The sequence below is a fragment of the Apus apus genome, chromosome 3, assembly GCF_020740795.1.
Source record: "Apus apus isolate bApuApu2 chromosome 3, bApuApu2.pri.cur, whole genome shotgun sequence".
NCBI classification, from domain to species: Eukaryota; Metazoa; Chordata; class Aves; order Apodiformes; family Apodidae; genus Apus; species Apus apus.
In genome coordinates this window covers 1,180,538-1,207,353 of record NC_067284.1, presented here as the reverse complement: position 1 = coordinate 1,207,353, position 26,816 = coordinate 1,180,538, and the positions used below count along the sequence as shown (strand labels likewise).

Genomic DNA, 26,816 nt, shown 5'->3' with positions numbered 1-26,816 from the left:
GCCCATGCAGGGGGTTGGATCTGGATCGTTAAGGTTTCCTTTTTCACCCCTGCTCCCAGCTGCACTGCCCTGACACCTTGCACAGCCTCTGGTACCCACTGATCTGAGGACAATCCCCCTCAACCTCAATAACAAAACATTCCCACACCAAAAGCTGTATGTGTTTTCTGTTCAGTGCCTGGGCATCAGCTGGGAGCAGGGAAAAGCTGAGCAGGCATCCTGGTTTTGTTCTCTGAGACAAAGGTGGCATTTGAAGGCACCTGGATTTGGAGCCCCATGGTGTGGTTGCTTCAGAGAGGCTGCAGAGGGGTGCTCGGACTGCCTGCTCCTGAGGGGTGGGCAGGGGGCTGTGGAGTGATGGGCAGAGGGGTCTGCACCTCTCCCTGAGCTGTGGCCTCCCTATGGGCTTGGGAAGCACAGCAGTCTCGGGAGCTGCAGGGAACAGAATAGGAGCTGTGTCCAGGAGAAGGCAGTTAGAGCAGGCGTGGGGCTGACAACATGAGCAGGGCTGACAGGGCTGGTGGCAGGAGAGGCCGTGGCTGATGGAGCCACACTATCTTCTCTCCTCTGCTTCCCACCCAGCTCTGATCTCTAGAGAAAAGTGGGGAGGCAGTGGTGGGATCCCAGCTTTTGGAGAGTTCCTGTGCCAGGCTGTTCAGAGCTTGCTGTGCTTTATCCAGAGCAGACCAAGACCACTTCACTCTGTCAAACCCCTTTTCCTACTGGGAGAGTAGTATGGAAGCTACTGCTCAGTGCTTACACATGTATCTTATTCTGGTGGTTCCTCTACCTGTCCATTGATTCAATATCTTTGGATTCCATTTGTCACTTATGTGTTTTCCAGATGAGCTGCTATTAATTTTCAGTCTGTGAGGTGTTGCCCTTCACTTTCACCTTTCATACTTTACTGCTTTGCAGCTGGTCATGTTTTGGATGGATTCCAACAATAATTTGCCCAGCAATCATACATTTTCCTGTCAACAGTAGTTTATTCTTTAAAGAAAACAAACTTAAATGATTTTGGTGCCTTGTAGGTTGTCACTGAAGAGGCTGAGTTTTGCCAGTGTCTTGTGTCTGTTGGATCTTCAAGCCTGCTGGAGCAAAAGCCCAGTATCATCTTCCATCTGCCTTCTAGGGTTTGAACACAGCTCAGATCTGCAGCCCTTTGCCTTATGTTTGCACCTTCCTGTTCCACTCCCAGTTCCTCTTCCAGGATACATTCCACAGGAACATGTTTCCAGTTTGATGGTTATGGCTGCAAACTGGAGTCCTGCAGCAGCCTCACAAGGCAGTGTTAATTTTATGTGATGTGCCTGAAACTGTGACTACAATTCTGCTTCATGGTTACTTGGGTTATATTGGTGCAAACGAGTTCACAACAAGGTGATGGATTTAGTGCTGTGTCTCTATGCAAGTGCATTTAAAATTTAGAGAAAAACCCTGACATTTTGAATTTTGCTTCTCCTCTCCCTTCCTTGGTGAGACAAGTATTGCTGTGAAGCTCCTCAGTTTAGGTAGATGGTTGGTTCTAGAAAGTGTCTGGCTTAAAAGATACATGTCCTGTCTTCACTTTGTGCTAGAACATGCCCAGGGAGTCTAGAAGAGGATTAACATTTTCAGTTTGTAATTGTTTGTAAGCCTACATAGTTGGTGTGCTCTCTGCCTCTCATTTTAAGTGAGGAATGTGTACACGAGTTGAATGGAAACTGAAAAACAAATACCTTTGAGCACAGTTATTTGCAATATTATCCAGCTTTATTCTGGTGTGTGCATTAGCAGATCTTTTCCTGTGAAACAAAGGGTGGCCTAAAGTATGGAACGAAATGATGGAAAGGATCTATCTTGAAAGTAACACATCTAATGGAGGTTTTGTTTCTTTCCTCACCCCACATACTGGTGTGACAGGCTGGCCGCAGATAACGCTGTAAGAAATGGTAAAGCTCACTCTTGTGGCATAGTAAGAGAAGTGCAGAAGCAACAGCCCTTTATTCTTCAGGGATTTTTGTTTGCACATGAGGACTAGAAGTGACCCTTAAACATCCTGCTTTCTGTAGACGAATCCTTCATCTTTTCATCCTTCTTCTCTGGATGAACCCGGTTTCTTTTGTCCCGTTTTACTTTCTGTGGTCCAAGGAGCTGCACAGGGTTGATGCAGGCCCTGTCAGGCTGCTGGGCAGGTGTTGATGCTTACAGCACCACTAACCAAAGCTGCCTTGCTAAAACTCACTGGCTTCTCATCAATCATGAAGTTACGGATGCAGCCGATGAAGGAATTGCGTGTAGTCAGGCTGGCTGTTAGCAGGGACTCTGGAAGGAGCAGATTTAACAACAAATAATTAACAAGTTAGAGCTCACGATGACCAAAATAATCATTTTGGTGGCAGAATCTGTAACAGAAGGTGAACCCCCTCCCTAAGAGCTCAGAGGTCTGTTCTGAGGACCGTGCTGTAGTACATCCTGCACATCTATACACTCCACCAACATAACTGGCCAGTCCAAATGGTACAGAGAGGATTAGTAAAACACTGGAGCACTGGAAGAGTCAGAATATAGGGAAGGTATTTCTGTTGCACTGAAAAACCTGCAGGGATTAAAGAGAAGCTGGTGTCTCCAGGCTAGTCTGTGTGTACAAGAACCTGCCACACGTTTCTCTTCCTTGGCAATTTGCTACTGACTGCAGCTCTGCTGAGTGTTGTGTGGGTCTGTTCCAGCATCTGCTCTCCTGCCAGTGTCCTAGAGACTGTTAGAGTGAGTGTGGGCAGTTCTCTACATCTGTGTCAAACTCTTGATGCTGCACAGTCAATAGAAGCAGAATCTTGCATTTTTTGACCAGTGCATTTTCTTTTAAATAGCAGAGTAGATGAATCCCAGGGTGCATGTTTGTAATTGCTTTTAGCATTACATCCAGTGTCCTCTCTGTCTGATTTGTTAGATTGCATTTAGATTCTGGTATTTGCCTGGCACTGGTTAGTATTCTAGCTTGGTTGTTGTGGTGAAGTTCAGTGTAAGATGTTTCTGCACTAAGGTGGTAACAACATTAGAGAGCCAACGTGTGGCATTGCTTTCGTGCTTCAGCATGAATGGAGCAGTGGAAGGCTCTGTCATGAAGCAGAACTGCATTTGCAATCACCACTTTATATTACCTCTCTGGGAAGAGTTATAAAATTCCAGTTTGGATTTAAAGACTGAACAGGCATCTGCACATAGATTTTTATTATTCCCTTCAGGCTCGTTTGTCCTCCTGCTAGTGTGGGATGGATGAGATCAGCATGGACTCAAGCCACTAATCTAAGATAAGTAATGTCATAAATTTTGTAGCTGGAGCTGTTCCTGATTGACACGCAAGGCACGGAGAAATTATGTCGTGTGTTTTCCATGAGAAATGTGCAGGAGATGGCTTAAAAATGGAACCACGTAGTGTTGATTACAGTTTGCATATGAAGCTCAGCAGAGTAGCTGTGTCTGTTGAGTAAGGGAAGTTACTGTAGTAATCTTGGCCCACGCTCCACAGATGGTCTGTGAGTCACAAATTCACATGAGCAGACATCTGTGCAATAGAAATCACTAGTCAGAAATAGAATCTTCATGTTTTGTCTGGTGTTCAAAGAAAGAAGTCTACCAGCAACCAAACCCTGAGATTCCAGTTACAGCCACAGTGAGTTTCCAATCCCATCAACAACTAAATAACTTCTTAAAGCACAGTCAGCCCATTCTGGAAGAGTCAAGTGGGAAAAAAAAAAAGCTATTTTTTTCCTAGCTAGGTGATTTCTCTTCTGACTCCATATCTGACCCTCCAGCAACTGTGACTGTGTTTATTTCACTGAAGCAGCACTTTTTTTCTTTGAGAACTTGAGGCAGAACATTTCTCATCAACTGTTGAGCCTTTGAATTTCACCAGGTTCCTCACATCAGGTTTGTGTTGCTCTTTTTTTTTTTTTTTTTTTAAATGAAAACAAAAGCTTCATGTTTTTTTTCTAGAAACTGTTGCATTTTGAGAACAACACGTGGTAACACTGCCAAAGCCTTACCTGGCACACCTCCAATGAACACTGGCTCCTTGTGGTCAACTGCCTTTGGATTTAGTGGCCCCACCACATGGTTGACTTCAGAGTCCACGTCCAGCTGCACCACGTTAGCATCTCGAATAACTGAAAGGAGAAGGAGCAGGGATCAAAAAGGTTGTAAAAATAGCAGGTGAGTTTTCTCTGACAGACAGACCTTAGCTGTTTGATCTGAGGAGCTGGGGTCAGTGTTTGCTCGAGGGGGTGTGAGCCACCAGTGTGTGTGGACATGTTGGCACAGAGCAGGGCCAGTGCCAGGTGCAGCTGGGAGCAAGGTGCTGTGCATGGAGCTTCTGGCTGGTGGCAGCTGTGTCTGGGCTCAGAGTCTGAGCACACAGTGGCACGTGGCTTGGTGAGACTGTATCACAGACTCACAGAGTGGTGGGGTTGGAAGGGACCTCTGGAGATCATCTACTCCAACCCCTGCTAGAGCAAGATCCCCTAGAGCAGATCCCACAGGAACATGTCCAGGTGGGTTCTGAATGTCTCCAGGGATGCTAACTCATTCCCAGTAGGGACATGCTGGGATGCAGAGAGGTTTCCTCCTTGCTTGTGTCCCTGGGTTTACTTCAAAAGGAAACCAGAACGCGTGGGGAAAGGGTGCACACTTGGATCTCCTCTGGATGTGACACTGGGAGACATCCCAAGTGAGCACCTAGACAGGAAGAAGAGGGAGCTCAAAGTACCTGAGGTTTGGAAGTACCTTTTGACTTTCAGACCCAGGAAAGCAGAGTGGCTGTCTGGCACAGGGGCCAGATCCTGACCCCAGGCATCTCTCTGTGTGAGGCAGGGGCTCCCCAGGTCTGTCCTGTTAGTTGACCTCTAAGGGCAGCACATATTTGCCTACTGCCTTCCACCAACTTACTGACCCTCCAGTTGGGAGAAGAATATAATCTGGTGTAGGGCTGAGGAGGGATTGGACATGGAACTGCCAGCCTTGGTTTTTCTTCATAACAACTTGTTCTCATCCTCCCAGCAGCTCTACAGTTCCTGTATCTGAGGGACAGACTCGACTGTCTCTTTCACACAGACTTCCACCCTGGCAGGTGAAAGGGAAGAATGGAAAATACAAGCCCGTTCCCAGTGCACCAGCCCATGGAGATGGATATCTGGGGAGGGGGAACTGGGTCACCTTCTTTAAAGGGATGCTGCTGTTTTACTGACCTGCAATTCGGTGCCACCTGCCATCGCAGAGACTCTGTTTCAGTGTCACTGAAGTTGAAAACTCCCTGATTCCATTATTGAGTTTCACAGTAACCTGGAGGAAAAGAATGTAGTCATCACTGTCAGCCCCATCCTGGGCTGTTTTCCTTCTGTTGTAATAATGCTGCATTCACTACTCAAAACATGTCTAGTATGTAAGTGAAAGAAAAACATGATTTAATTCTATTCTTTAAAATAAAGCACCTTTCTCATTCGCACGTATATTTGTTTATTTTTTTAGATTCAATAGTTCTGCAACATTTCTGGTTTGAACTCAAGAAAGAGTTAAAAAGATATTAAAGAATAACAACGAATTTCACTTCAATTTTCTAGTACTGCTGCCCTGTGTGATAAATTAGTGTTCAGAGGCATCAGATGATGTCTTGGCATGTTGCTGGCCTCTGAATGAGGAAAACAGTGGTGAACAGCCCAAGCATAAGCAGCCAAGAAATGAGAAAGGACCAGATGAGAAACCTCAGAATAACTTTGATTTTTTCAGGCTTACCAGGAAATTTCTGGCACAGCTAGGAAGTGAACCTTGTTCTGAATTTTGCATGTCTACTGTAGAGATGTGTATTATGGTGGCTGTGCAGGGAAGTGGCCCAGTAGTGGCCCCTGTTGTGGGGCACAGAATTCCCAGTAGGGATTGCCAGAGAACTCCAAACATGGAGCCAAATAAAACTCTCTGGCTTTTCAAACGTCTGTGCTGTCCCTGGCAATGGTGACACCTTGCCTGCTGAAAATGTTGCATGGGAACAACTTATATTTCAGCTGAGAGGATCTCTGTTTCAGTATAGTTGTAGTTAAGAAATCTTTGAACATTTTTTTCCACAGGGGCACCAGCAAACATCAATGCAATGATCCTCATGTTCTCTTTCATCTACACATGGACAAAATACAAAGGAGTGAATAAATAAAATGCAGGATCATGAAATAAAGTGGCTCCTTAGTGAATCCCACAGACAAGCTGCACTGATGGAGAGAGGTGTGTGGACATTTAAGAAATGAATTAAAGGTGCTGGTTGTTCTAGTTTGTCCAGCAAAAATGTTTTCACAGAACAGGTCTTTGGTAACACAGCCAAGGAGAGCAGAGAGTGGCAAAGCCACAGGTGCTCACTAGGACAATGTAATTGTCATGCTTGTTGCAGTGAGAAGCAGGGAAGAGCTGCTTTTCCAGGGGGATTGTGTTTATTGTATGTACAGGAAGTGATCTCTAAGGTGTGTGGTGTGAAGGGACTCAGATTTCAGCATTGAATGTAATAAAACAAACAGCAGCAGCAACAACTATCTGGTAAGTGCAGTTCATTGACAAAAACCCAGAGGCTCTAGGAACCAGACCAACAGATAATCAGAACTTTCCCTCACTCTGCCCATCACACACGTGTGTCTTAAAGCAGGAATAGACCCAGCACAACTCAGGCTTCTCTTTTAATGAACCAGAAATAAAAAATCATCAACAGTTACCTTATTTGTGCTGTTACACGTTTTTCATGTGTGGATGAAAAAAGAGTCAGTGCTTTTGCTTCTTTTCCACTGCTCATGAAATATTTACAGTTGGTCTCAGTAAAGTGATCTGATTTTGCTTCAGGTGCTACTTGTTATATTTTAAAGGGAGTATCTAAGTTGCCTGATCTAAGCAGTTGGAATGTATTGGAGAGGAATATGAGGCAACTCATGGTGAGTTTGCAAGAGAAAAGCTGCAGGTAGCAGAGCCCAAGGAGGTAGGAGAGGAGCCAGTGAGGGCAGGGGAGGCCAGGGGAGCTCCCACTCTACCTGTCCATCTCTCATGTGCATGTTCAGGTACTCTCCGTTCACACTGTGGCCGTGCAGCAAAATCCCGGAGCTGCTTCGGGGACGGAGCTCAAAAACAACTTCAAATTTCAAGCCTAGACTGAAGGATTCATCTAGGGGGGGGAAAGAAAATAACATTATTTTTGTCCTGAGTTAGGAATGAAATTGGTCGCCTGCTCAAAGTCAAAAGGGCGACTGAAAGCCCCAGGGTGGAACTTGCTTGTCCTGTCTTTAAACCGCCGGAAGCGGTGCCAGTGCACGCAGGTGAGGAGATGGTGTGTTGTGCTGCCAAGGACCCCTCCCAATGCTTGTTTTCATTATGTCTGCTTGAACTACTAACCGAGGTTTCTTTGTTTTACTAATTATTTGTTTTTAAAGTATTTTGTTAAAACAAATTTTCTCAGCAATGAAACGGGCAGCAGAAAGTAAATGATCTGTATTTTTTTGGCAGCTTCTTCTTGTGCAGTTTGCTAGATACTCAGCAGTCTTTGCACAGTGAGTGGGAGTTCACCTGAGCTTTGAGGGTTCAGCAGAAGAAACCCCCTTTTTCAATCTGGTGTCAGGCCAGCAAGGAACCTTGCCTGACTCTCCTGGTGTTGCCAATGAACAGGGCTGTGTCATTTCTTTTCCTGTTCAGATCAGAGCCTATGTGACCAAAACCCCTTCCTGAAACCCTTCCTGGAGCACAGCAGGCTGAGTGACAGGAAAGATGTGTTCTGTCATGCTGTTCACACATGCAGAAAGCCCTTCCTTAGGATTCTTTAGTTACTTGTGGTTTTATTATTTAAGAGCTAAGGGATGACCATTTACTCATGTGCTTGGTCTTAGCCACATTGACTTCCACATGTTTATGATCATTTTTACCACATTATAATCTGCTTCCTTGCAAAAGTGTTTTAATTATTTTTAATACTCACATAGGTACAGGCAGCTATGTTTATGAAACAGCTTCTTAAGTTCCGTGGTGGCATTGTGACCTGCCACCTTCAGCTGCTTCCCACAATAAAGATCTCTACTTCTTAGGGCTTTCAGCCCCAGAAGTTCCCACACCCTTGGGTGAAATATGTCAACCTGAAGCATGGTGAATACTATAGGCTTATTATGGGATGCATTTGCTCAGCAAGGTATTACCAAGGACGACATATCCTCCTTCTGATGAGAAGTATGTTCCTGCTTCGGCCGGGCCTTCAAAGCAAGGCGTGACGCTGAACGTCTGGGAGGCTGAGGTGACTGATCTCCCATTGAGCTGTAAATTGCTGAGGCAGCCACTGAAACTGTAGACAGAGTTAATCTGAGGGGGAAAAACAAAGCATGATTAACAGGCAAACTGCTTGTGGAAGGAAAGAAACTCCTCCGTCTTTGCTTGTACTTGTTCATGAGCTGTAAGGCTGTGACTGTCTGGTGTGTCAGTGCTGAATTAAAATGCTTTCCAGAGAAGAGAAGCAGGACTGATGCTTTTCACAGCCTCTCATGTCTCTCTGATGCCTTCAAGGTAAGTCCAGCTCGTGTTGTTTCTCAGACAGCCCTTACTGAACCCTGAGATACAAGGTGCAACTGGAACCAGGCAGTGTGACACACACCTCATGCCCTCAAGGCGAGGCAGGGCTCTGCTGCTCCTGAGCAGCACATCTGGCTTGTTAGGCACCTAACACTGAAGGTTATTTTGAAGGAGCCTTGGTTATATTCTTTTTTGCTTTAACACTCCTTTCCATGTACTTCAGTACCAAGATGTAGAGCAGAATCCTGACTTCTAGGTAGTGTCTTACAGCAGGGATACTAAACAACACGTGATCTCTCTGAAGCTCCTCTGTACCCCAGACCTTTGGGTGCAACTGACCTCGCCTCACTTCACCTGTCTCACCTAAGCTTGGGGGTCACCAGGGTTCCTCTGTTCCTCAGAGACCACTGGCTTTGCAGTTGCTGCTGCAAGTCTGTGGAAGCCTCGTCCAGCTGCAGCCAGCCCAGCCCTGCAGGACCTGTGCTGGCCCCTGGACCTGGGCAGTGTCACTTCAGCATGCTCAGGACTCCAACCACAACACACTTCATCCTCACCTCATCCCTACAGTCAGTTTGGCAACTGCTGTACACAGAGCTGTGGGGTGATGGAATGGCTGGCTGCTTTACCTGGATATTTTTTACAGCTTTTCCTGGAGCAACACCCCCAATGTAGAGTGGTTTGGTGACTTGCCAGGGACTGGCATTACCACCAAAAGGTTCTTCCAGTACTCGGAGACCGTCGATTATCAACCGACCAATATTCCTGCCTCTCATAAATATCACCTAGAATGGGAGAAAAAAATAATTGGAAGATTACTTTAAGCTGTTGAGGGAACATTCCTGTGCAGTGGAAGAAGATAAGAAGTTTGAGAAGAAAAGCTTGTGAGTGATATTCTACAATCCTGTTGGATTAACTGCCATCATTCTTTGCTGGACAATTCTGTATTTTGCATTAGGTAGTAAAACTGCTGTCTTTTTGACATTTTGGTGCACAAGGCAGAGGTAATCAAGGTGTCCCAAGGTCTACTGAGATCTGCCCATCTTATGTTTGCAGATGTGATTCATTTCTACAGGGCTATCACCGTGAGCATTTGCATGGTCGTCACCAGTTTTCTGGTCAGGATTCATCCAGTCTGCTTTAAACAATGAAATGCCCATGTTAGGAGCTTAGTAACTGTAGAGTTCCTCTGTGGTCAGTGATGAGAGAGGGAAATTCAGAGGGAAATTCACCTGGATCCATAAAACTGTCTTTTTTATTTTCATATCCTACAGAGGGCTCCTCAGACAGCTGTGCTCTTTGCTTAAGCACAAAATGATCAAAGTCCTTCCTTTCCTAGCTAAGTTACCTCTGAATTGTCTCACTGCTCTACTTGTTCCTGCCCCCTCTGTTGAGCTGTTAGTGTTGGGAATTGCTGGGGTTTTCTAGCTGCTTCACTCTCCTGTCCCTAGTTAATGACTTAATAAAATGCAACATTGAAGATTTTAAAGTATTGGCAGAAGTTTCTCAAGGTGTGAGCACAGGAATGAGAACTCCCTGAGCTGTCACATCAGCAGGGACTTTTCTGCAGCCTTGCTGGCATGTGCCACTCTAATGCTTCCTTTCTTTTACTTACGTTGTGCCAGAGGCCATCATTGTATTTCTCTTGGCTCTTAATCCTTATCTTCTGATGACCAGCATTAAACATGAAGATGAGTCGGCCGTGAGCAACGAAAAGGGCCATGAAGTTGGTCTCTTTTTGATCCGAGACGTAGAAAATCATTCCGTGAGATGAGTGGGTTTTCAGACTGATAGAGAACTGGGCTCTGGCACATAAATACACAATATTCAAGTTAGAGCAGATGTAATTGACTTACATGAAACTGTAGGCAGAGGAAGACAGGTTTTCCCTCCATCCAAAGGAATATCTATCTCCTTTATGGAACTGCTGTTTTTGAGAAACATTCTTTACTGGGTCTTTTTGGAGTAGAAGTCAGAGTTGCAGAAGAAACTGCCTTGCAAGGAATTTGTTTTAAAAAATTAAAATCTGTAGAGCTAACAAAATCAGTACAGGCCACCAATAACTGACACTATGCACTCTAGAGTTCCATTCCTGTTGGACATTAGTGCTGGGAGACTTTTAAACCACAATGGCATGGAGGCCTGAAAGGTCACAAACCTTTAATGTCTTCCAGACTCCCTGCCAAGCTTCTCCTTCCTTGTAGTTCCTTGTAAAGTCCAAAACAACGTGGCAAGCTCTGCCAGCTTGGTTTGACACTGAACAGTGAAGATCCTAACAACATGCTCTGTACAAGCATTGGCTGAAGATATGAAGAAAAAGCCAAGGTGACAGCAGAACAGAGCCTTTTAAAAATTGGAAATATGTCTGTCTCCTCCCCAGTGAATTCAGTTTTTATTTCTAGGGTCCCCTTACCTTTCACCAAAATCCTTTGGGATGTGATCAAATTCCTGCCGGCTGTTTGCTGTTCCTCCAAACTGGAATGCATCTTTGGTTGCCTTGGGATTCACGGGCAAGTGGCACTGAGGGTCTCTTTGCATGTTCACCTCTTGATGCAGCTTTTTGAGGCCCCCTGAAGGCTGAGAGATCTTGTCTTTATCTCTTCCCACCTTCGCAGAAAGAGAAACATCAACCAGAAATGTTAAGGATGGTTGGACATAACGAAATAACTCTGATATCTAAGCTGGTGATGTATCGTTTCCTTACAGGACAAACAAGAATGGTTCCCTGTCAGATTTTCCATGAGGAGGTCTAGTACAGATGCTGGTTTAGGGTAAAAGAAGGGTTAACCAGAGCACTGGTGTAGCTAACATCATTGCAACTCAATTCTTTTCTAATGGAACCTTCTCCTTTCTGCTTTTGCTGACACCAGCTCTACTGCAGGCAGGAGAGGACACGATGGAACTGAAGGCTCTGGGTGCTGCAGGAAGGATTTTGTCACACTGGTGTTAATGCATGCTAACTGTGCCCAGTGGAAAGAGCCACACAGAAGCAGCTGAGAATAGGAGCTTGTTCATTCAGGACATGGGAAATCAAAAAGGCTTGTTTCTGAAGTACTTCTGTGCAGATGTCATGGATTTTATTTTACAGCTCTAGGAAGAGGGAGCGGTGCAAGTGCAGGGCAGATGGAGGGGGTCAGGGCAGTCATTTGCAGCAGTGGGATATGCAAAGGAACAGGGTCCTTTCCCTCCTGCATCTGAAAAATTCCTCATGTGGTGCATCTTGGGCCCACGATCTGGAGAATCCCCAGGGGTGACACAGGACGGATCAACTCTGGAAAATTCTAGGTGGTACTGGGACAATTTGTAGCAAACCTTTTTATTACGGTTTCCTTTGGCTTTTGATGAGTTTTTTCCTTTCTTATGGAGAAGAGCAACTGGAGGAGATTCAACAGGGCATCCATACAAAGCAGCCTGAACTTTCTCAGGGTACTGCTGGAAATCTTCCACTTCAACCTCTCGGTCCAGCCTGTGTTTCACATAGGGGGGGACAAGAACAGCTTTCTTTGCAAGTGTTGGAATTGTCAGCATAAAAATCACAGAATTTTACATTTATAGTTCAGGTGGTGCTTAATTGCTGGGTGTTCTGTCATTCTTGGCTCATGGGTAAGAGTACAGGTTGACCAGTCAGTGTTAGAGTAATGCAGCCTGTACTACCCCACCCCCTTGCATCCATGATTGCACAAACAGTCTCAACCTGCAGCACCAAATTCACTTCAGAATCTTCCACATAAGAACATTTTGTGAAGCTAATAAGATCAACAAATTCTAGCCATTTTCACAAGACCAAACTTCTAACTTCCCCAGCTCCTGTGAGATGCCTTAATATAATTTTGTTTCAAAGGCAGAGCTGAAAGCTGCATCATCTAAGTGTGAATTACAGCTGTGCACATTGCATGTTGCACCAGCAGGTGTGGGACTGAAAGCTGATTTACAGCCAGTCGTTCCTTTAACAATTCCTTTAACTTTAACAGTATCTTAACCTAGCAGGGCTGTGCCAACAGGTCCCATGGCAAATGAGCTGAGAAGCTTCTTCACACGTAACGTCCAGCCTTGCAGAACGAGAGAGGGAATTTTATTCCGACAATAAACCAATTCTCTCCAGCTCCTATCTGAGCTGCCAGGCAGGGACTGCTTGGTGGTGGGTTTGGGGGGAAGCTGCTCACCTGGTGAAGTAAGCATTGCTTATGCAGCCCGTGAAGTTGGCTTGCTGGGTTCTGAGGGGAGAGCCACCAAAATAAAACTTCTTGCCACCCTCTGGGCTTTTCCCTGCTCTGTCCTTTGCTGGGTTCTTCTTGCTTTGTTTCTTGTCGTCAACACTCAGCTCGTATCTGCAAGGCAAAGAACCCATTCTGTAGGCAAGTCTTGGAGCAGCCAGTGCAGGTGGTTAGATGGCCCTTCACATGCAGCCAGGCTGCTCCAAGCCATGTGCACATCACTGAATCACAGAGTTACTGAGGCTGTAAAAGACCTTTAGGATCATAAAGTCCAGCCTGTGACCAACACCACCACATCTCCAGACCATGGCACTAAGAACCACATCCAGCCTTTCCTTGAACACCTCCAGGGATGGTGCCTCCACCACTTCCCTGCGCAGTCTGTCCCAATGTCTGATCACCCTCTCCATGAGGAAGTGCTTCCTGATAGCCAACCTACACCTCCCCTGGAGCAGCTTCAGGCCAGGCTCTCTTGTCCTGTCACCTGGGAGAAAAGCCCGAGCCCACCTGCTCACAACCTCCCTTCAGGGAGTTGAAGAGAGTGAGAAGGTTCCCCTGTTAGTGCTCAAGGTGAGAAGCCCTTCTCACTCCCAGCTGTGCAGCAGTAGCAATGCCATTACCCCCCTGGCAAAGTGGAGTCCAGAGGCCCATGGATTTTATAACACCCTGGGGTTAATTGTGGAGTCCAAAATAAATTGAGTCCACCCAGTGAAGGTAGATAAGTTAAGGGGCTGGTAGTGAGTAGATGGAGCCACCATTTAGGTACAGCAAGATCTAAACACGTGCTAATCCTTCTTCTTTATGCCCCTATCAATTTTTCCTTCTCTTTCATCACAGTACATTAAGTTTAAAGTTTATACAATGCTTTAAGTTTACACTGTGTGTTTTTTACCTGATCTCATTTTGCATCACATTAGTGGCTGCAGAAGTCAGGGAGGATCCTGCTGCTTTAGTAAGAAACTGAGCATAATGAAAACATCAGACATTGGTTTGGCAAGTTGAGAATTCAGAGCACTCAGGGAAGCATCACAGTCCCCAACGCTCTCCCAGAGGCACCTTTTTGCACCTTCAGCTTTTCAAACTGTGTTGCTGGGATGTTGGAAGTCATGGGAGCAACCCTCTGCTTCTGTTAGAAAATTAAGAGTGACCTGGTTGTGTCTGCACGGGCAGGGCTCTTCAAGAAAGACTCTTTGGTTATATGATCTTCTGAAGAAATTTTAAACATAAAAAGCATCAGTAAAACCTGCCAATAAAGCAGTGCTTTCAAGGTTTTAAAGAAGCAGGCAGAGCCTTATTCCCTGCTGCTCTATTTAGTCTTACATTTCTGTCTGTCAGTGCTAAAGATATTTTCACCACGTTCCACTGAGTATGGCCCAAGTGAATCCTTCTTGTGAAGGTGCCCAAAACTTCAGGGTCAATTTGGGATTGCTCTAACAAATCAGAACAATCAATCCTGCTGAAAAATTAATCTCATGCTCGTCTTAAATTATATTAAACTACTGCCATAGTTGAGTACAAAAGAGGGACTCAGCTTTTAGAAAAACTCTTATTTTAGTTCTACTAAAAATTCCCAACATCTTGTGTTCCGGCCAGACTGGCCAGTTTTCAAGCAGTGATTTTTGGCTTGGTTTTTTTTTAAACTGAATTGGTGAATTAAAACTATAACTTAAACCCCCCCCGCCATCACTTTGAAAGGGAGTATTACATGCTAATGTGCTTTCCAAGAAATATCTATGCTCCTAAGGTGGGGAACAGGAGAGGCTGGACAGCTTTACCTTTCTGGGGTGACAGAAGTCATGATGAAGTGAGTTTTCCCATCGTTGTAATTTCGGTCGGGGGATTGAATTTTGGTTCCACTTGCATTTAAAACCACAGCACCTCTGTCCATGGAGATGGATAATACATCTGACTGAAAGGCAGACAGAAACATCTTCATAAGCAAGTGGAACACTGAGCAATTAACAGTTCTGTGCATTCTCCTGTTGTCTTTATTTTCCTTCCTGCTGTTTTCCCCATTTGTGCTTTCTTGGCAGAAAGGGATGCTGAGAACCAAACCAGGAGATGATCTTGTTAGAATTGATGTTCTTGCTGTTTTTTTTAAGCCTGAATTCTGGGAATTCTGCTGCTGATTATGTCTCATGTGTCTGTCACATGAGCCCCTTCCCCACCATGGGTATAAGGTGCTTGCAGTTCATTTGTGTTCCTGGAGCCCTTGGTGCTGCAGGATTTTTGCTGTCATAAAACCTAGACATTTTTTTCTTCTCCTAATTCCCTCTGATCAGATCCATTCAATCACTCAAAATTATCTCATAGAATAAGATCTGCTATCTGGGTCAGGCATATAGGATCACAGGGCCAGAAAGCAGGAATATTTTCTGTTCTATTTGAGCAAGTTCTGCCACTGTGCATTGAGAAGAGCGTGTCCAGCAGGTCAGGGAGGTTCTCCTGCCCCTCTGCTCTGCCCTGGGGAGGCCTCCCCTGCAGCACTGCGGGCAGGTCTGGGCTCCCCAGTTCCAGAAGGACAAGAACTACTGGAGAGAGGCCAGCACAGGGCACTGAGGTGCTGAAGGGGCTGGAGCATCTGCCTGGGAGGAAAGGCTGGGAGAGCTGGGGCTGCTCAGCTGGAGAAAAGGAGGCTGAGGGGGGATCTGATCAGTGCTGGTCAATATCTGCAGGGGGTGTCAGGAGGATGGGCCAGACTCTGCTCAGGGGTGTCCAGGGACAGGACAAGGGGCAGTGGGCACAAACTGGAGCACAGGAGGTTGAACCTGGAGATGGGAAAACCCTTCTTGACTCTGAGGGTCCCAGAGCCCTGGGACAGGCTGCCCAGGGAGGCTGTGGAGTCTCCATCCCTGGAGACATTCCAGCCCCACCTGGACGTGTTCCTGTGGGATCTGCTCTAGGGGATCCTGCTCTGGCAGGGGTTGGACTGGGTGATCTCCAGAGCTCCCTTCCAACCCCACCACTCTGGGATTCTGTGATTCATCCTGTCTCTATCAAAGTGCTGATAAGCTGAGCCTCCATTTGTGAAGTAGAGCACTTGGCAGCTCACAGGATTACAGCTTTTAAGTTAAGACCAGAAGTGGTGTTTTTAAGGCCTCATTTATGCCAAAGATGTGGATAACTGACATGGTTCCTGATTTCAGTTTAGGGTAATATTGCAGGCTGTAAAAGGTAGAAGTTCAGGGATGGTACTTGGTGTCATGCAGCCTTCCTGCTGCACGGCTGACCATCTTCTGCAAGTGTGGCAGAACAGACCTTTGGAGGTGGTTGCAAATGTTCTGTCATCTGAGGTCACACTTGCTGTAGATGTCAGTCTGAGCCTGCAGGATCTGGGAAGCAATTCTCTGGCTCACACATTTTGGGAATGCAAGTCCTTCTTTCTGCCCATGTCACTCCTCTGAGGGGGCATTTAGGGCAGCCTGGCTTCCCAGAGCTGCAAGGAGCCATTCTCAAGTGCAGCTTTTCACAGCCACACACGGATGTCTGGGGGCCAGCTGGGAAGGCAAGCAGCTTTCTGACTGACTCAAAATGCCACTAACTCCAACAAACGTTGGCTTTCCTTCTAGGGGATTGAGTCTAGGTGGAAAACATGAGGCTCCTAATATTATTTGTGCTTTGGTAGCACCTACAGATCCAAACAGGGATTGCAGTGCTGCTGAGCTCAACAAGATCCACTCTGTATTTTTGCCCTGAGGACTTTATTGAGCCCAAATGGATGCATCTTAATTCTGGGCAGATGATCAAATCCTCTCAACACCAGAATGTCTGAGCATTGCTGGTTTTCATCTGTAGATTAAGTGTGATCTGTGAAAATGAGGCCATCAATGGATCTTTCTGTATTGTGAGCTGCTTTCTCTGTTAGGAAAAGATGATGTGAGACATTGTATGATTCCCCTAGGATTCTGGGAGACAGTCCAAGGCTAAAATAAAACAAACTGTAAAGAAATGCATACTCACTCCTTCTGAATAGTAGAAGAGCAGCCCATTGGGCTGCAGGGTCCGGAAATTAAAGCCTCCTTCAAATTCACCCAAGAGAGACACTTTCTGGCTTGATGCAATGAAGCTCTCTCCATTGAAATACGCTTTGCGGGACATCTGTGTGTTACACCAAACAAAAGCACATGGAAATGGCAGAAAATAATCCAATCACAAAATGAATGGGGCTATTTCTTTTTAAAAAAGACACAGCCAGATTGATTCTATAAAAACATCAATTTCTCCTGCGTGTCTCCACCTAATTCATCAAGGCTTTCCATTTTAGGCAGCATGAGACAAGTTGTTCTCAGTTCCCTGGGATTCTTGGTCTCATCCTAAGTCTGCAGATGTTGGTGAGCATGAAGATTAGAAGCAGAGGGGCTCAGGCCCCTGCCTGGCCTGTCTGACACTGAGTTACCATCCCAGCAGGTGGCACATTAATTGGGATGCTGGGATGGGGGGTGTTGGACATGGTGGTCTGCAGCCCTTGGAGTCTCAGGAATTAAGCTAGGTCTGAGGTGGGACAAATTGCTGCCAGCTTCCTCGTGGGCAGTGAGGTTGCCTGTGAGCTCTGCACGTGGTGGGCTCCTCCATCCTGACAGGCCTGTGAGCGTGGCTTTGGATAGACAAGGCTGCGTGAGAAGGGCCACAAACACCTGGAGATGTGCCAGCCTTGCAGGGTCATGGAGAAATGGTGAATGATGGAAGGGATCAGACTCCAAATGGCAATTTTCTTAGGGCTAATGCCACTGCAGTTGGTTTGTGTGTCACAGGGGAAGGGCTGACCTGACTGAAGGGGAGATCTGAAGTGAAGGGCGAAGGTCTCTCATTTCACACATCTGCATTAGGATACATGCAAGGACAATTATCCTTGTTTTTTTAAGGAAAAAATACTTATGCTGGAAGATTTCCTTTCAGAATGCAGCACACAAGGCGCTTCAGATCCAGCTTTCACACAACATTCTCCCATGTGTTAAGAATATCAAGGGGAACACCTGGTGCTGCAGGTCAGGGTGAAAATGGGGCATTATGTCAGCAAATTTCACAGCCTGACACCCCAGCCCTGCCTGTCACTGTCTGCACTGTCATCCCTTGCTTCAAGGCTTCTGTTGGTTGTTTGGAGCAAAACTCAAGCTCCCAGCTGAACCCACTGCCAAAGCTTTATTGTTATCTCACAAATGATGCTGTGCTTACCAGTGAATCCTCTGGGCACCCATAGCTGATTCCCAGGGTTCCTGGTTCTTCTAACAAGTTGAAATCCTTCTTCTGGAACTGGAAACCCTTCATGCAGCCTTTAAAGCCAACGGTTCCTGCCAGGTGTGAGCTAATGCTGCTGGGAAACAAAGTCAGACAAGCTGTGGTTAGAGGGCCCTTGCCTTTCTGAAGAGGCTTTTATCACCAAGGCGTTCTAAAAAAACCTTGGAAGAACCTCAATGATTTGCCTCACTAGTGCCCAACTCCTGCATCTTTTTGGTAAATGCTAATAAACCACATTATGTGTTTTGAAAAGTCAAGATGCATCAGATGTAACAAATGTTACAGAAGGAAAGAGATGAGGGTTCAGAGAGGAGACCCATAGAGAATAACCAATGAAATCAAAAGTCTTATTTTTAAATGGTTTTCTACCCACTTACAGTGAAAATGAATAGATTTCTATCTCCATTTTTGATAATTTTTAAAAGTGCTGGTTTATTTCTCCTGCTTTGCTGTCTTCTTGTCCTGGGAAGCAAATGGTTCTTCATTTCTTAACAGGCAACAGCACCAGAGGTCAAGGCAGTGAGAGTAAACTCTGCTTGCTGAGAAGGGGCTTTACACAGTTGTGCCTGAGAGCAGTAGGTGGGCTTCCAGGGTCCTGTCTGTGCCAGGTTTGAGGTGGAGAGCACAGCAGGGCACCCCACGTGTGCATCATCCTTGTGCTCTCGACAGGATGGACCTGAGCACTGGGACTCTTCTCACTTTTCTGCTTTATGCAGTGACTGAGTTGGGAGAAAAATGACCTATAATGGTACTTCCAGGTGAATTTGTTTGGGAAAAATGACAATTGAAAGAGGAAAGGGCTGTTGGAATGAATGCAAATATACTGCTTTGAATGAATACTAAACTCCTCCTCTAAGACTAGAGCTAGCTTTCCCTGCTGGCAGTCAAATGTAAATCCCCTGAGAAAAAGAACCATAAATATCAGTAGTAGATATTCCTACTAGTAGATGGGTAGTAGTAGATCACCAGTAGATATAATGGTAATCTGACCACTTATGCTCCTGATGAAAATGGAAAGATTTGGACCCTACTTTTTGTTGTCTGCTCTTGCCATGGGAACCAAAGCTGGGAGCAGTGTCCAAGGCCAAGGTGTTGTTCTGCTTCAGCTTATATTTTTCAGCATTATAATGGATAATATTTTCACAGTGCATATGGATTATTTTCTGATGTGACTTGCTCCTGGAGATGCTGTGTGACAGTCCCCTCCAGGTGTTGTGCAGAATGACCACCACTGACTCAGAAAGCTGCAGGCATAATTCATGGGATTTATCTTCTAGCCCACATTTGGGAACAAGTTTTGTCTGCCAATGATGTGCTCAGTTGTCTAGATCTCTAGGTCCTTCTGGGATTTTCCAGTGTTCTCTAGGCTTGATTAACCAAAGGAATTTTCACCATCCTTTTGTTCTTTGTTTCTAGATCATTAATGTATTTAATACCAGCCCTAAGAGAGATCCTCTGGGCATGTGCTGTAGACTTAGACCATGAAAGCTGAGGAGTTACTCTGTGGGCTGTTTTCTCTTCCCCAGCAGCTTTTGAATCCCCTGCAGCCTTTACCCCTCTTCCACTCCACTGGTCTTCTTAATAGCCCCTTATGACAGACCTTTGTAAAGAGCTATTTGAAAGGCAGATAAATGATAAGCTCTGGTTCTCCCTTCCCACCATTTTGTCTGTGTGCTCAGGTAATTACATGGGATTGAAAGGCATCATTTTCCTTTACGAGAAGTTTGTCCCAATCTTAAAAGCCTTGACTGTAAGTGCTTTGTATCTCAGACATTATTTATTGATTCAACAGGCTCTCCTGACAACAAAATCAGGTTTCAGGAGCTTTACCAGTAATTCCTAGAAACTATTGTGCAACATTATTTGCTATCTTTTTTTTTTTCTTCTTTTTTTTTTACACAGAGGGTGCTTAAAGAGCTGTTATTTGCTTTAGCAGCTGTGACACTTAGAACAGCAGCTGGAGCCCTTCTGAAAATGCTGTCTGAGCCTGGGGATGAATACTGCCTGTCAGAAGAGCAGACTCTTCTTGAGGCAGCCAGGCTGCTGTCCCAGAGAGGGACCCTGGTCCAGCAGATTCCCACTGCAGGAACTGGGGATTGTACCATCTGCTGAGGTTCAACTTGGCTTCTCTCAAATGGCACCATGAGAAAATGAGATGTTTCCTCTTCTTCCCAAGCCCACACAGAGCCAGCTGAGCTGGGTCCAAGGAGAACCTGAGGTGGATCAGAACTATAGAAGGAAAAGTATCATCTCTAGGTTTGAAGCTGCAGTTGGTCCTTCAGCCACTGCACTGCTGCTCCACAAAGATCACTTTTTGCAGAGCAGGTGTTCTTTGAAAATTACTTTTTGCTTTAAGAAGAAACCAGTTTCAGTTCCCCTGGCTGAAATTAGACCAGTTGCAGCAGAATTTATCTGTGCTGAATCAAGCCTAATCCTTGGTACTTCAGAGCTCTGAGAGGCACTCAAAAGAGTGCCTGAGGGGCTGTTTTACAAAAGGTGTTGAGGCTGGGAAAAATATTTTCATGCAAGCCCTTCAGCACAGGTCATAAACCATCACTTAAATATGGTGAGTACTGAGAAGATAAGGACTGAATCCCAGTTGTAAACCAACCTGGAGTGCAAGACCTCAGCAGGAACTCCTCCAATGTAGATGTCTGTGAATGGCATGGCTGTCCTTTCATTGTCCACACTTTTTATATGTCGCCTGTCTACTACCAGGATCATCTTCTTAGAGTTGTGATAGATAATAGAAATCTGGAAAGAAAAGCATGTGCTTAAAATTGTACAAAAGATCATCATATTTTGTAAGCTGTTGTGGGGATTTTGCAAATCAGATTGCATCTTTATCTCTTCGTTTGAAAAGTTCCTCCCACTTATCAAAAATGTTGTTTATAAATTGGGAGAGGCTGACAGCAATTACTGTAGGGACCTTGTTTTGATGTCACAACTTCTCTGATGACTAAAAACCCAGGATATTTCAGTTATTAACAAATCCATGTCAAATTCTAAGCTGCAGCAACAGATCAGCTCCCTTAGCTTCAGAGTGATCTCTTGATTCACCCAAGAAGTTAGGGCATGCTTCTTAAAAAAACCTATTTCATTGTCAAAACATCAAAAGCTTCATTGTGCTCCTCTTAAACAAGGTTATAATTTCCTTTTGAATTAATTACACTTTTTCTTCCAGGTGAAGTGCCCTTGGCCAGTAATATGCAGAACCATAGATTCACAGGATGTCTGGGGTTGGAAAGGACCTTCAGAGGTCATCTAGTCCAGCCCCCCTGCAGTGCACAGGGACCTTTGTGACCAGATCAGGTTGCTCAGGGCCCCATCAAGCCTGACCTTGAATGTCTCCAGGGATGGGGCCTCCACCACCTCTCTGGGCAACTGTTGCAATGGTAAAGAACAACTTCCTAATGTCTGATCTTAAATCTACCCTGCTCTAGTTTAGGGCCATTCCCCCTTGTCCTCTCCCTCCCTGCCCTTGTCCCAAGCCCCTCCCCAGCTTTCCTGGAGCCCCTTCAGGCACTGGAAGGTGCTCTAAGGTCTCCCTGGAGCCTTCTCCAGGCTGAACACCCCAGCTCTCCCAGCCTGTCTCCAGCCCTTGGATCATCTTTGTGGTCTCTTCTGGACCCTCTCCTACAACTTCATGTCCTTCTTATGTTGGGGGCTCCAGAACTGGCCACAGTTGTCCAGGTGGGGTCTCAGCAGAGCAGAGCAGAGGGGCAGAATCTTCTCCCTGGCCCTGCTGCCCACGCTGCTGTTGGTGCAGCCCGGGATGTGATTGTGTCCACAGGAATGTGTCCACAAGCACTGATCTCCCAGGAGGCAGGGAGAGCCTGCCCTTTCCAGCAGACAGGGGTGGTGGGACTTGCAGAAGCCCTTCCCCATGCAAGCAGGCATGCACTGCACTCCTCTGCCCGCTGTGCTGCATCACCACCTGGCCCTGGACCTTTCTGCTCCTTTCAATGCTGTTGGAGCAAATTATTGCTGCTTTGGAGCTGCTGGAATAGTTGGTCAAGTGGCTGTGCTTGTAACCTGCTTGTAACATCTCTACCTCATGGAATCTGGCATCATTAATCTGAGCTTTCTTCATGGAGTCCTCGAGCAGCACGGGGCCAGAGCTGAAGCCAAAGTCGTAGCGGAGGTGCAGGAAACCGTCGTGCATCTCCAGGCTGAAGAACATACTCTGTATAAAACACAACAGCAGTCAGAAAAGCACTGTGATTGTGGCAGGAATTTGAAAAGAATAATAGACAGTCTTATGAGAGGGTCTGACAGTGGGAAAAACATGCTGGGAAATGTTTTGTTGTGGTTTTTTGTTTTTTTTTTTTAATTTGTTTTTAAAGCTATAACATAGTTTCTGGATTATTTTTGCATATATATTACACGTGCATATGCACACATGCAGACATAATTCTTTGGTAAACAGCACTTATTTGAAGACTTCACAGAATCACAGAGTCACTGAGGTTGGAAAAGACCATCAAGATCATGGAGTCCAACCATTAACCCTACTCTACCAAGTCCAGCACTGAGCCGTGTCCCCTTGGTGACTGCTTCCCTGTAAGAACAGTATTTGGTGGCACAGTGATGTCAGTACTGGTTCCCAGCAAAATATTCCTGATGCAAACACATCTTCCTGCTGTCCAAGCAATACCACATGCCCCAGATGAGAGATATTCTACTGGAAGGAGCAACGTCGTGCTGGAATGGCTGTATCTGCGTCAGCAGCCTCTGTCACCCTGCCTGTAGCTGCTCGGGGCTGTGTCTTTGCACAGCTCTGGTGTGTTTGCTGAAGGCTGAGCAACAGCTAGAGTGTATTTGCTGTGGATTTGGTTCTTGGATTTCCTGACTATTCCTGCTTCATGAGCTGCCTGCTGTCCCGTGGCTGGGAGACCTGAGCTTTAAAAAGAGCAGATCTACTTCAGAAAATCCTTGGGGAGTGCTTGAAATGAAGATCTGCACCATAGAATCAGTCTTGTTCTAAATGTGAAGATAAAGAAGCAGAAAGGACAGTTCACAGCAACTGGGTATCTGGGTTAATGTTTTTAATGCTAATGTTTGCCTTTTCTCCTGCTGTTCATGCTGTTGCTCCCGTGTCTATGGAAACATGGGAACAATGATTCTCAGCAAACTACTGCAGGGCAAGAGCTGCTGCCTCTGACAGAAACGAGTCCACCCTCAGATCATTACTGAGAGTAGTACGAGTTGGTTTCAATCCAGTGCTTTGAAAGGAATCTGCAGCTTGGGTTTTCCTTGAGCAGCTCGAGTTTGAAAAGGAACCAGGCAGGGGTTGCCTGCAGAATATTTATGAAGTGTCTTTGCAGAGCTGGTTAAGGGGCTGGCTCACATGGCCCTTCTGAGAGTGCCATGGCAGGCAGGGTCTTGCACAGCTCACATCCATCTCCCTGCAGCTGCCACTGCACCACACAACGTGCACACACCTCTGACAAGCCTCTGGGCACTTCTGCTGGGAGGAAGGCAGCTGATCTGCAGCAGGGGCTGTGAACCTTTTAGCAGCAGTTGCTCAGTCCAAAACCTTCTAAGAGCAAAGGTTAGTGATGGCTGCCCTGCTGTGGAGCAGCTGCTGCCCACAGCTCTCCCCTAGAAGTTACCCTAAAGACAAACACTAGAGAGCAGGTCTTCTAATACAAGTGGGTTTTTCTCCTGTAAGTGCTTGATGCAGTGGTACATGTTGGTGTCTGGAGAAGTGTCTGTGGACAGCAGCTACATAGTGAGACGTTCTCTGTGGCTCTACCAAGCTGTGCTCCACACAGATTTTGGGAGCTTGATGTGGAGATGCCCAAAGACAAAAAAATCCAGGTTTGTCTTGAGAGGATATTTGTGTGTGGATTCTACTTCAAACCCTTGCAGAGTTTGCATCACCCTCAGACTTCTGAAAAGCTGGTGATATTTGGATCGAGCCTTTCTCTTTGGGGCTATTTTCCACTTTTAGTAACTTTATTAGGTGTTCAACTCTAGCACACACTGAGACAAGGTTCTAAAGCGGCAGATACCACCAAGTGGCTGTTTTGTGGGAGTTACTTCACAGAAATTTCCTATTGCTTTGATTGTGCATTCATCTTGAAATAAAGATGCAGCTACTGGGCTCAACTGGGGTCCCTCTGAAGTGTCACCACGGGGGGGTGACCACTCTGAATCCTGCCTCTCTCTAGATGGGAGCAGAGTCCAACACAGGGCTTTGGCTCCCTGGGCCCATTGCAAAGCAAGTCCTGGTTCCCTCCTCATATCCGCACACACCAGGTGAACACAAAGCGTTTCCTCTTCCCAGAAGCTGAATGTATGGACACAAGCACTTTGGGTAGTGTGTGCTACTGGGGGTGCTGGGGATGGAGCAGGCCTGGGTACTCACCCCGTTGAGCATCAGCAGGATCAATCCGTTGTCTGTGGGGGTTCGAACTTCGATGTCAAACCGGGTCACTTGGCTGAACCTTCCCCTCCTCTCGATGTTTCTGGCCACGGCGTAGCCAGAGCCATCAAAGAAGTAGCTCACAGCCCTGCTCTGGGTGAAAGCCAGCTTGTTTCTGTGAAAAAAAACCACACAAGGAGCAGGGAAGCAACACTTGGCACAGCCCCGTTTTAACTGGGGGAAATTTAAAGGCCTTAGCAATTAAAATGCTTTCTTGAAATAATTTGAACTGCTCCTTCTCCCTGGCAGTGGTGAGGCTGGTGGGTTTTTCTTTAAAATTCTTTCTGTTGTTTTTTTGTTTTTTTTTTTTTTTTTTCCCTGAAAAATGATGTGTACCTTTGAAAGTACGTTGAGCTCTCATGCTCTTATCCTGTGTAGCATGTAGAGGGCAGGAACATTCTTCGGTTGTCCTTGTGAAGTGCCAGGCCAACACCAGCTCCTCCTTACAAGGTTACTCTTACATTTCTATTCCAAGCTCTCCTGGTTTGTGCAGAAACCCATTTAAGTTCTCCAAGGCCTTTAGCTGAGCACGGGCTCTGCTGGGGAGCCCAGGAGCAGCCTGCAGGAACTGCCACAGCACTGTCAGGGCTGGAAAGGACCTCCAGGGATCATCTAGTCCAACCCCCGCTCCAGCAGGACCCCCTGGAGCACATCCCACAGGGCTGCATCCAGGGGGTTGAATATCTGCAGAGAAGGGGCCTCCCCAGCCCCCCTGGGCAGCCTGTCCCAGGGCTCTGTCACCCTCACAGCCGAGAAGTTTCTCCCCATCTTTCAGGGGCACTTCCCATGTTCCAGCCTGTGCCCGTTGCCCCTCGTCCTGTCCCTGGGCACTGCTGAGCAGGGTCTGGCTCCAGCCTCCCTGCACCCACCCTCAGACACTTGTAGGCATTGATAAGGTCTGTCCTCAGCCTTCTCCTCTCCAGGCTGAACAGCCCCAGCTCCCTCAGCCTTTCCTCACCAGGGAGATGCTCCAGTCCTGAAGAGCAGCACTTTGCACTCTCCATGGGATTGGCGTGGGAAGCAACTACTTGCTCTGTCCCAACACAGCCTGTGAGAGCTGGGGGGTTCTCTCCTGTTCCTTGTGTAGAGGGATTCTCCTGCTGCTGCCTTGGGATCAACACAATGCCAGCTCATGTCTGTGCTGGACAAATGCTGTGGTTGATGTTCTCCTCTGCTTTAGGGGCTTCATTTCCCAGTTAATGAATGTAATTCTGAGGATTCTCTGTGGTGGGTTTAAGGGCGTATGGCATGAGGGAACTTCCATCCTGGCTTTGCCAGGGGTGAGATTGCACTAGAGTTTAGCAGCCCCACTGGAGCTGACTGGCTGTGGCTCTGTCTCTTGCTGGGACAGGGTTCCAGTCAGGATGTCCGAGGCAGGCAGTGTGGGGAAGGAGGGAGCCTCCCTCCACCATGGCCCAGCTGGGACAGCAGGGTGGACACCCACTGCACTTCCCTTTTGGAGGCACAAGGAATGTTGTGAGAGAGCTGATGGAGGCAGCAGCAAATCATAGAATCATAGAATGGTTTGGGTTGGAAGGGACCTTCAAGATCATCCAGTTCCAACCCCTGCATGGGCAGAGACACCTCCCACCAGCCCAGGTTGCTCCAAGCCCCATCCAACCTGCCCTTCAACACTGCCAGGGATGGGGCAGCCACAGCTTCCCTGGGCAACCTGGGCCAGTGTCAGTGTATAAGCTGACATAACTAGGAGTTAGAAGTGGCAAAGTTCTTTCTGGACAACTCAGTGTCACCTTCCCGTTTGTGTCCTGGAACAGGAAGGACCTGCTGGGACTGGCACTTGCAACAGAGCAGAGCAGCAGTGAGGGTGGGACTGTCCCCTACCTGGCACAGGGTGGTGATCTGGTGGTGTCCATGTTGTAGACGTGCCTGAAGTTGTAGAGGCTGATCACCTGGTCGTTCAGGGTGGCCAGCTCCAGGCAGCCGATGAAGCCGGGGAGGTCCAAGCTCGGGGGGAGCTGTGCAGAGGGAAAAGCAAGAGGAGCCAGCTGACACCCTTCCTTTGGGAGTCATGCCAGGATTTGTGCCTGGGGGCAGCCTGCTCTCCGTGCTCTGCACATTTTGAAACGGATGGGATGATGGCACCTTGGAATGCTCTTTGCAGTCCTTACCCTGAGGTGGCCCTTTTGGTGTCAAAGTGGAGCACAAACATGGGGAGAACATCAGGGCAGGGAGGGTGGCTGCAAACAAGAACTGCTTCTGCAGCTTTGGAAGGAGCACACTTGAAGAAGGGTAAAAGGGCTGAGGTTTGACTGATCTGATTTTGCAGACTGTTTTGAATCTCTCCCTAGGTGTTTCCCATCCAGTGCACAGACATGCTTCACTGCCAGAAACATCAGGTGGTACTGGGGTGGAGAAATGAGAGAGAT

At 46.7% G+C, this 26,816-nt stretch overlaps 1 protein-coding gene across 2 annotated transcripts in view; it reads right to left on the bottom strand.

Annotated features, from left to right (window-relative positions):
* Positions 1-969: 969 nt before the first annotated feature.
* Positions 970-26,816, bottom strand: part of LAMA4 (laminin subunit alpha 4) — a 96,479-nt gene continuing 70,632 nt past the window's right edge. Inside the window, exons 22-38 of one of the 2 annotated variants that reach the window (XM_051613090.1) lie at positions 26,272-26,405; positions 24,373-24,544; positions 22,054-22,185; positions 20,611-20,753; positions 17,937-18,075; positions 16,725-16,862; positions 14,540-14,673; positions 12,714-12,878; positions 11,863-12,016; positions 10,964-11,157; positions 10,166-10,355; positions 9,180-9,335; positions 8,187-8,346; positions 7,038-7,168; positions 5,226-5,319; positions 4,029-4,148; positions 970-2,307 (exon numbers count right to left, since the gene is read on the bottom strand). In XM_051613090.1, the coding sequence (XP_051469050.1) occupies positions 2,162-2,307; positions 4,029-4,148; positions 5,226-5,319; positions 7,038-7,168; positions 8,187-8,346; positions 9,180-9,335; positions 10,166-10,355; positions 10,964-11,157; positions 11,863-12,016; positions 12,714-12,878; positions 14,540-14,673; positions 16,725-16,862; positions 17,937-18,075; positions 20,611-20,753; positions 22,054-22,185; positions 24,373-24,544; positions 26,272-26,405 (2,502 nt within the window). In that variant the 3' untranslated portion in view covers positions 970-2,161. The remainder of the gene's footprint in view (positions 2,308-4,028; positions 4,149-5,225; positions 5,320-7,037; positions 7,169-8,186; positions 8,347-9,179; positions 9,336-10,165; positions 10,356-10,963; positions 11,158-11,862; positions 12,017-12,713; positions 12,879-14,539; positions 14,674-16,724; positions 16,863-17,936; positions 18,076-20,610; positions 20,754-22,053; positions 22,186-24,372; positions 24,545-26,271; positions 26,406-26,816) is intronic. The other variant, XM_051613091.1, reaches the window with a different exon arrangement.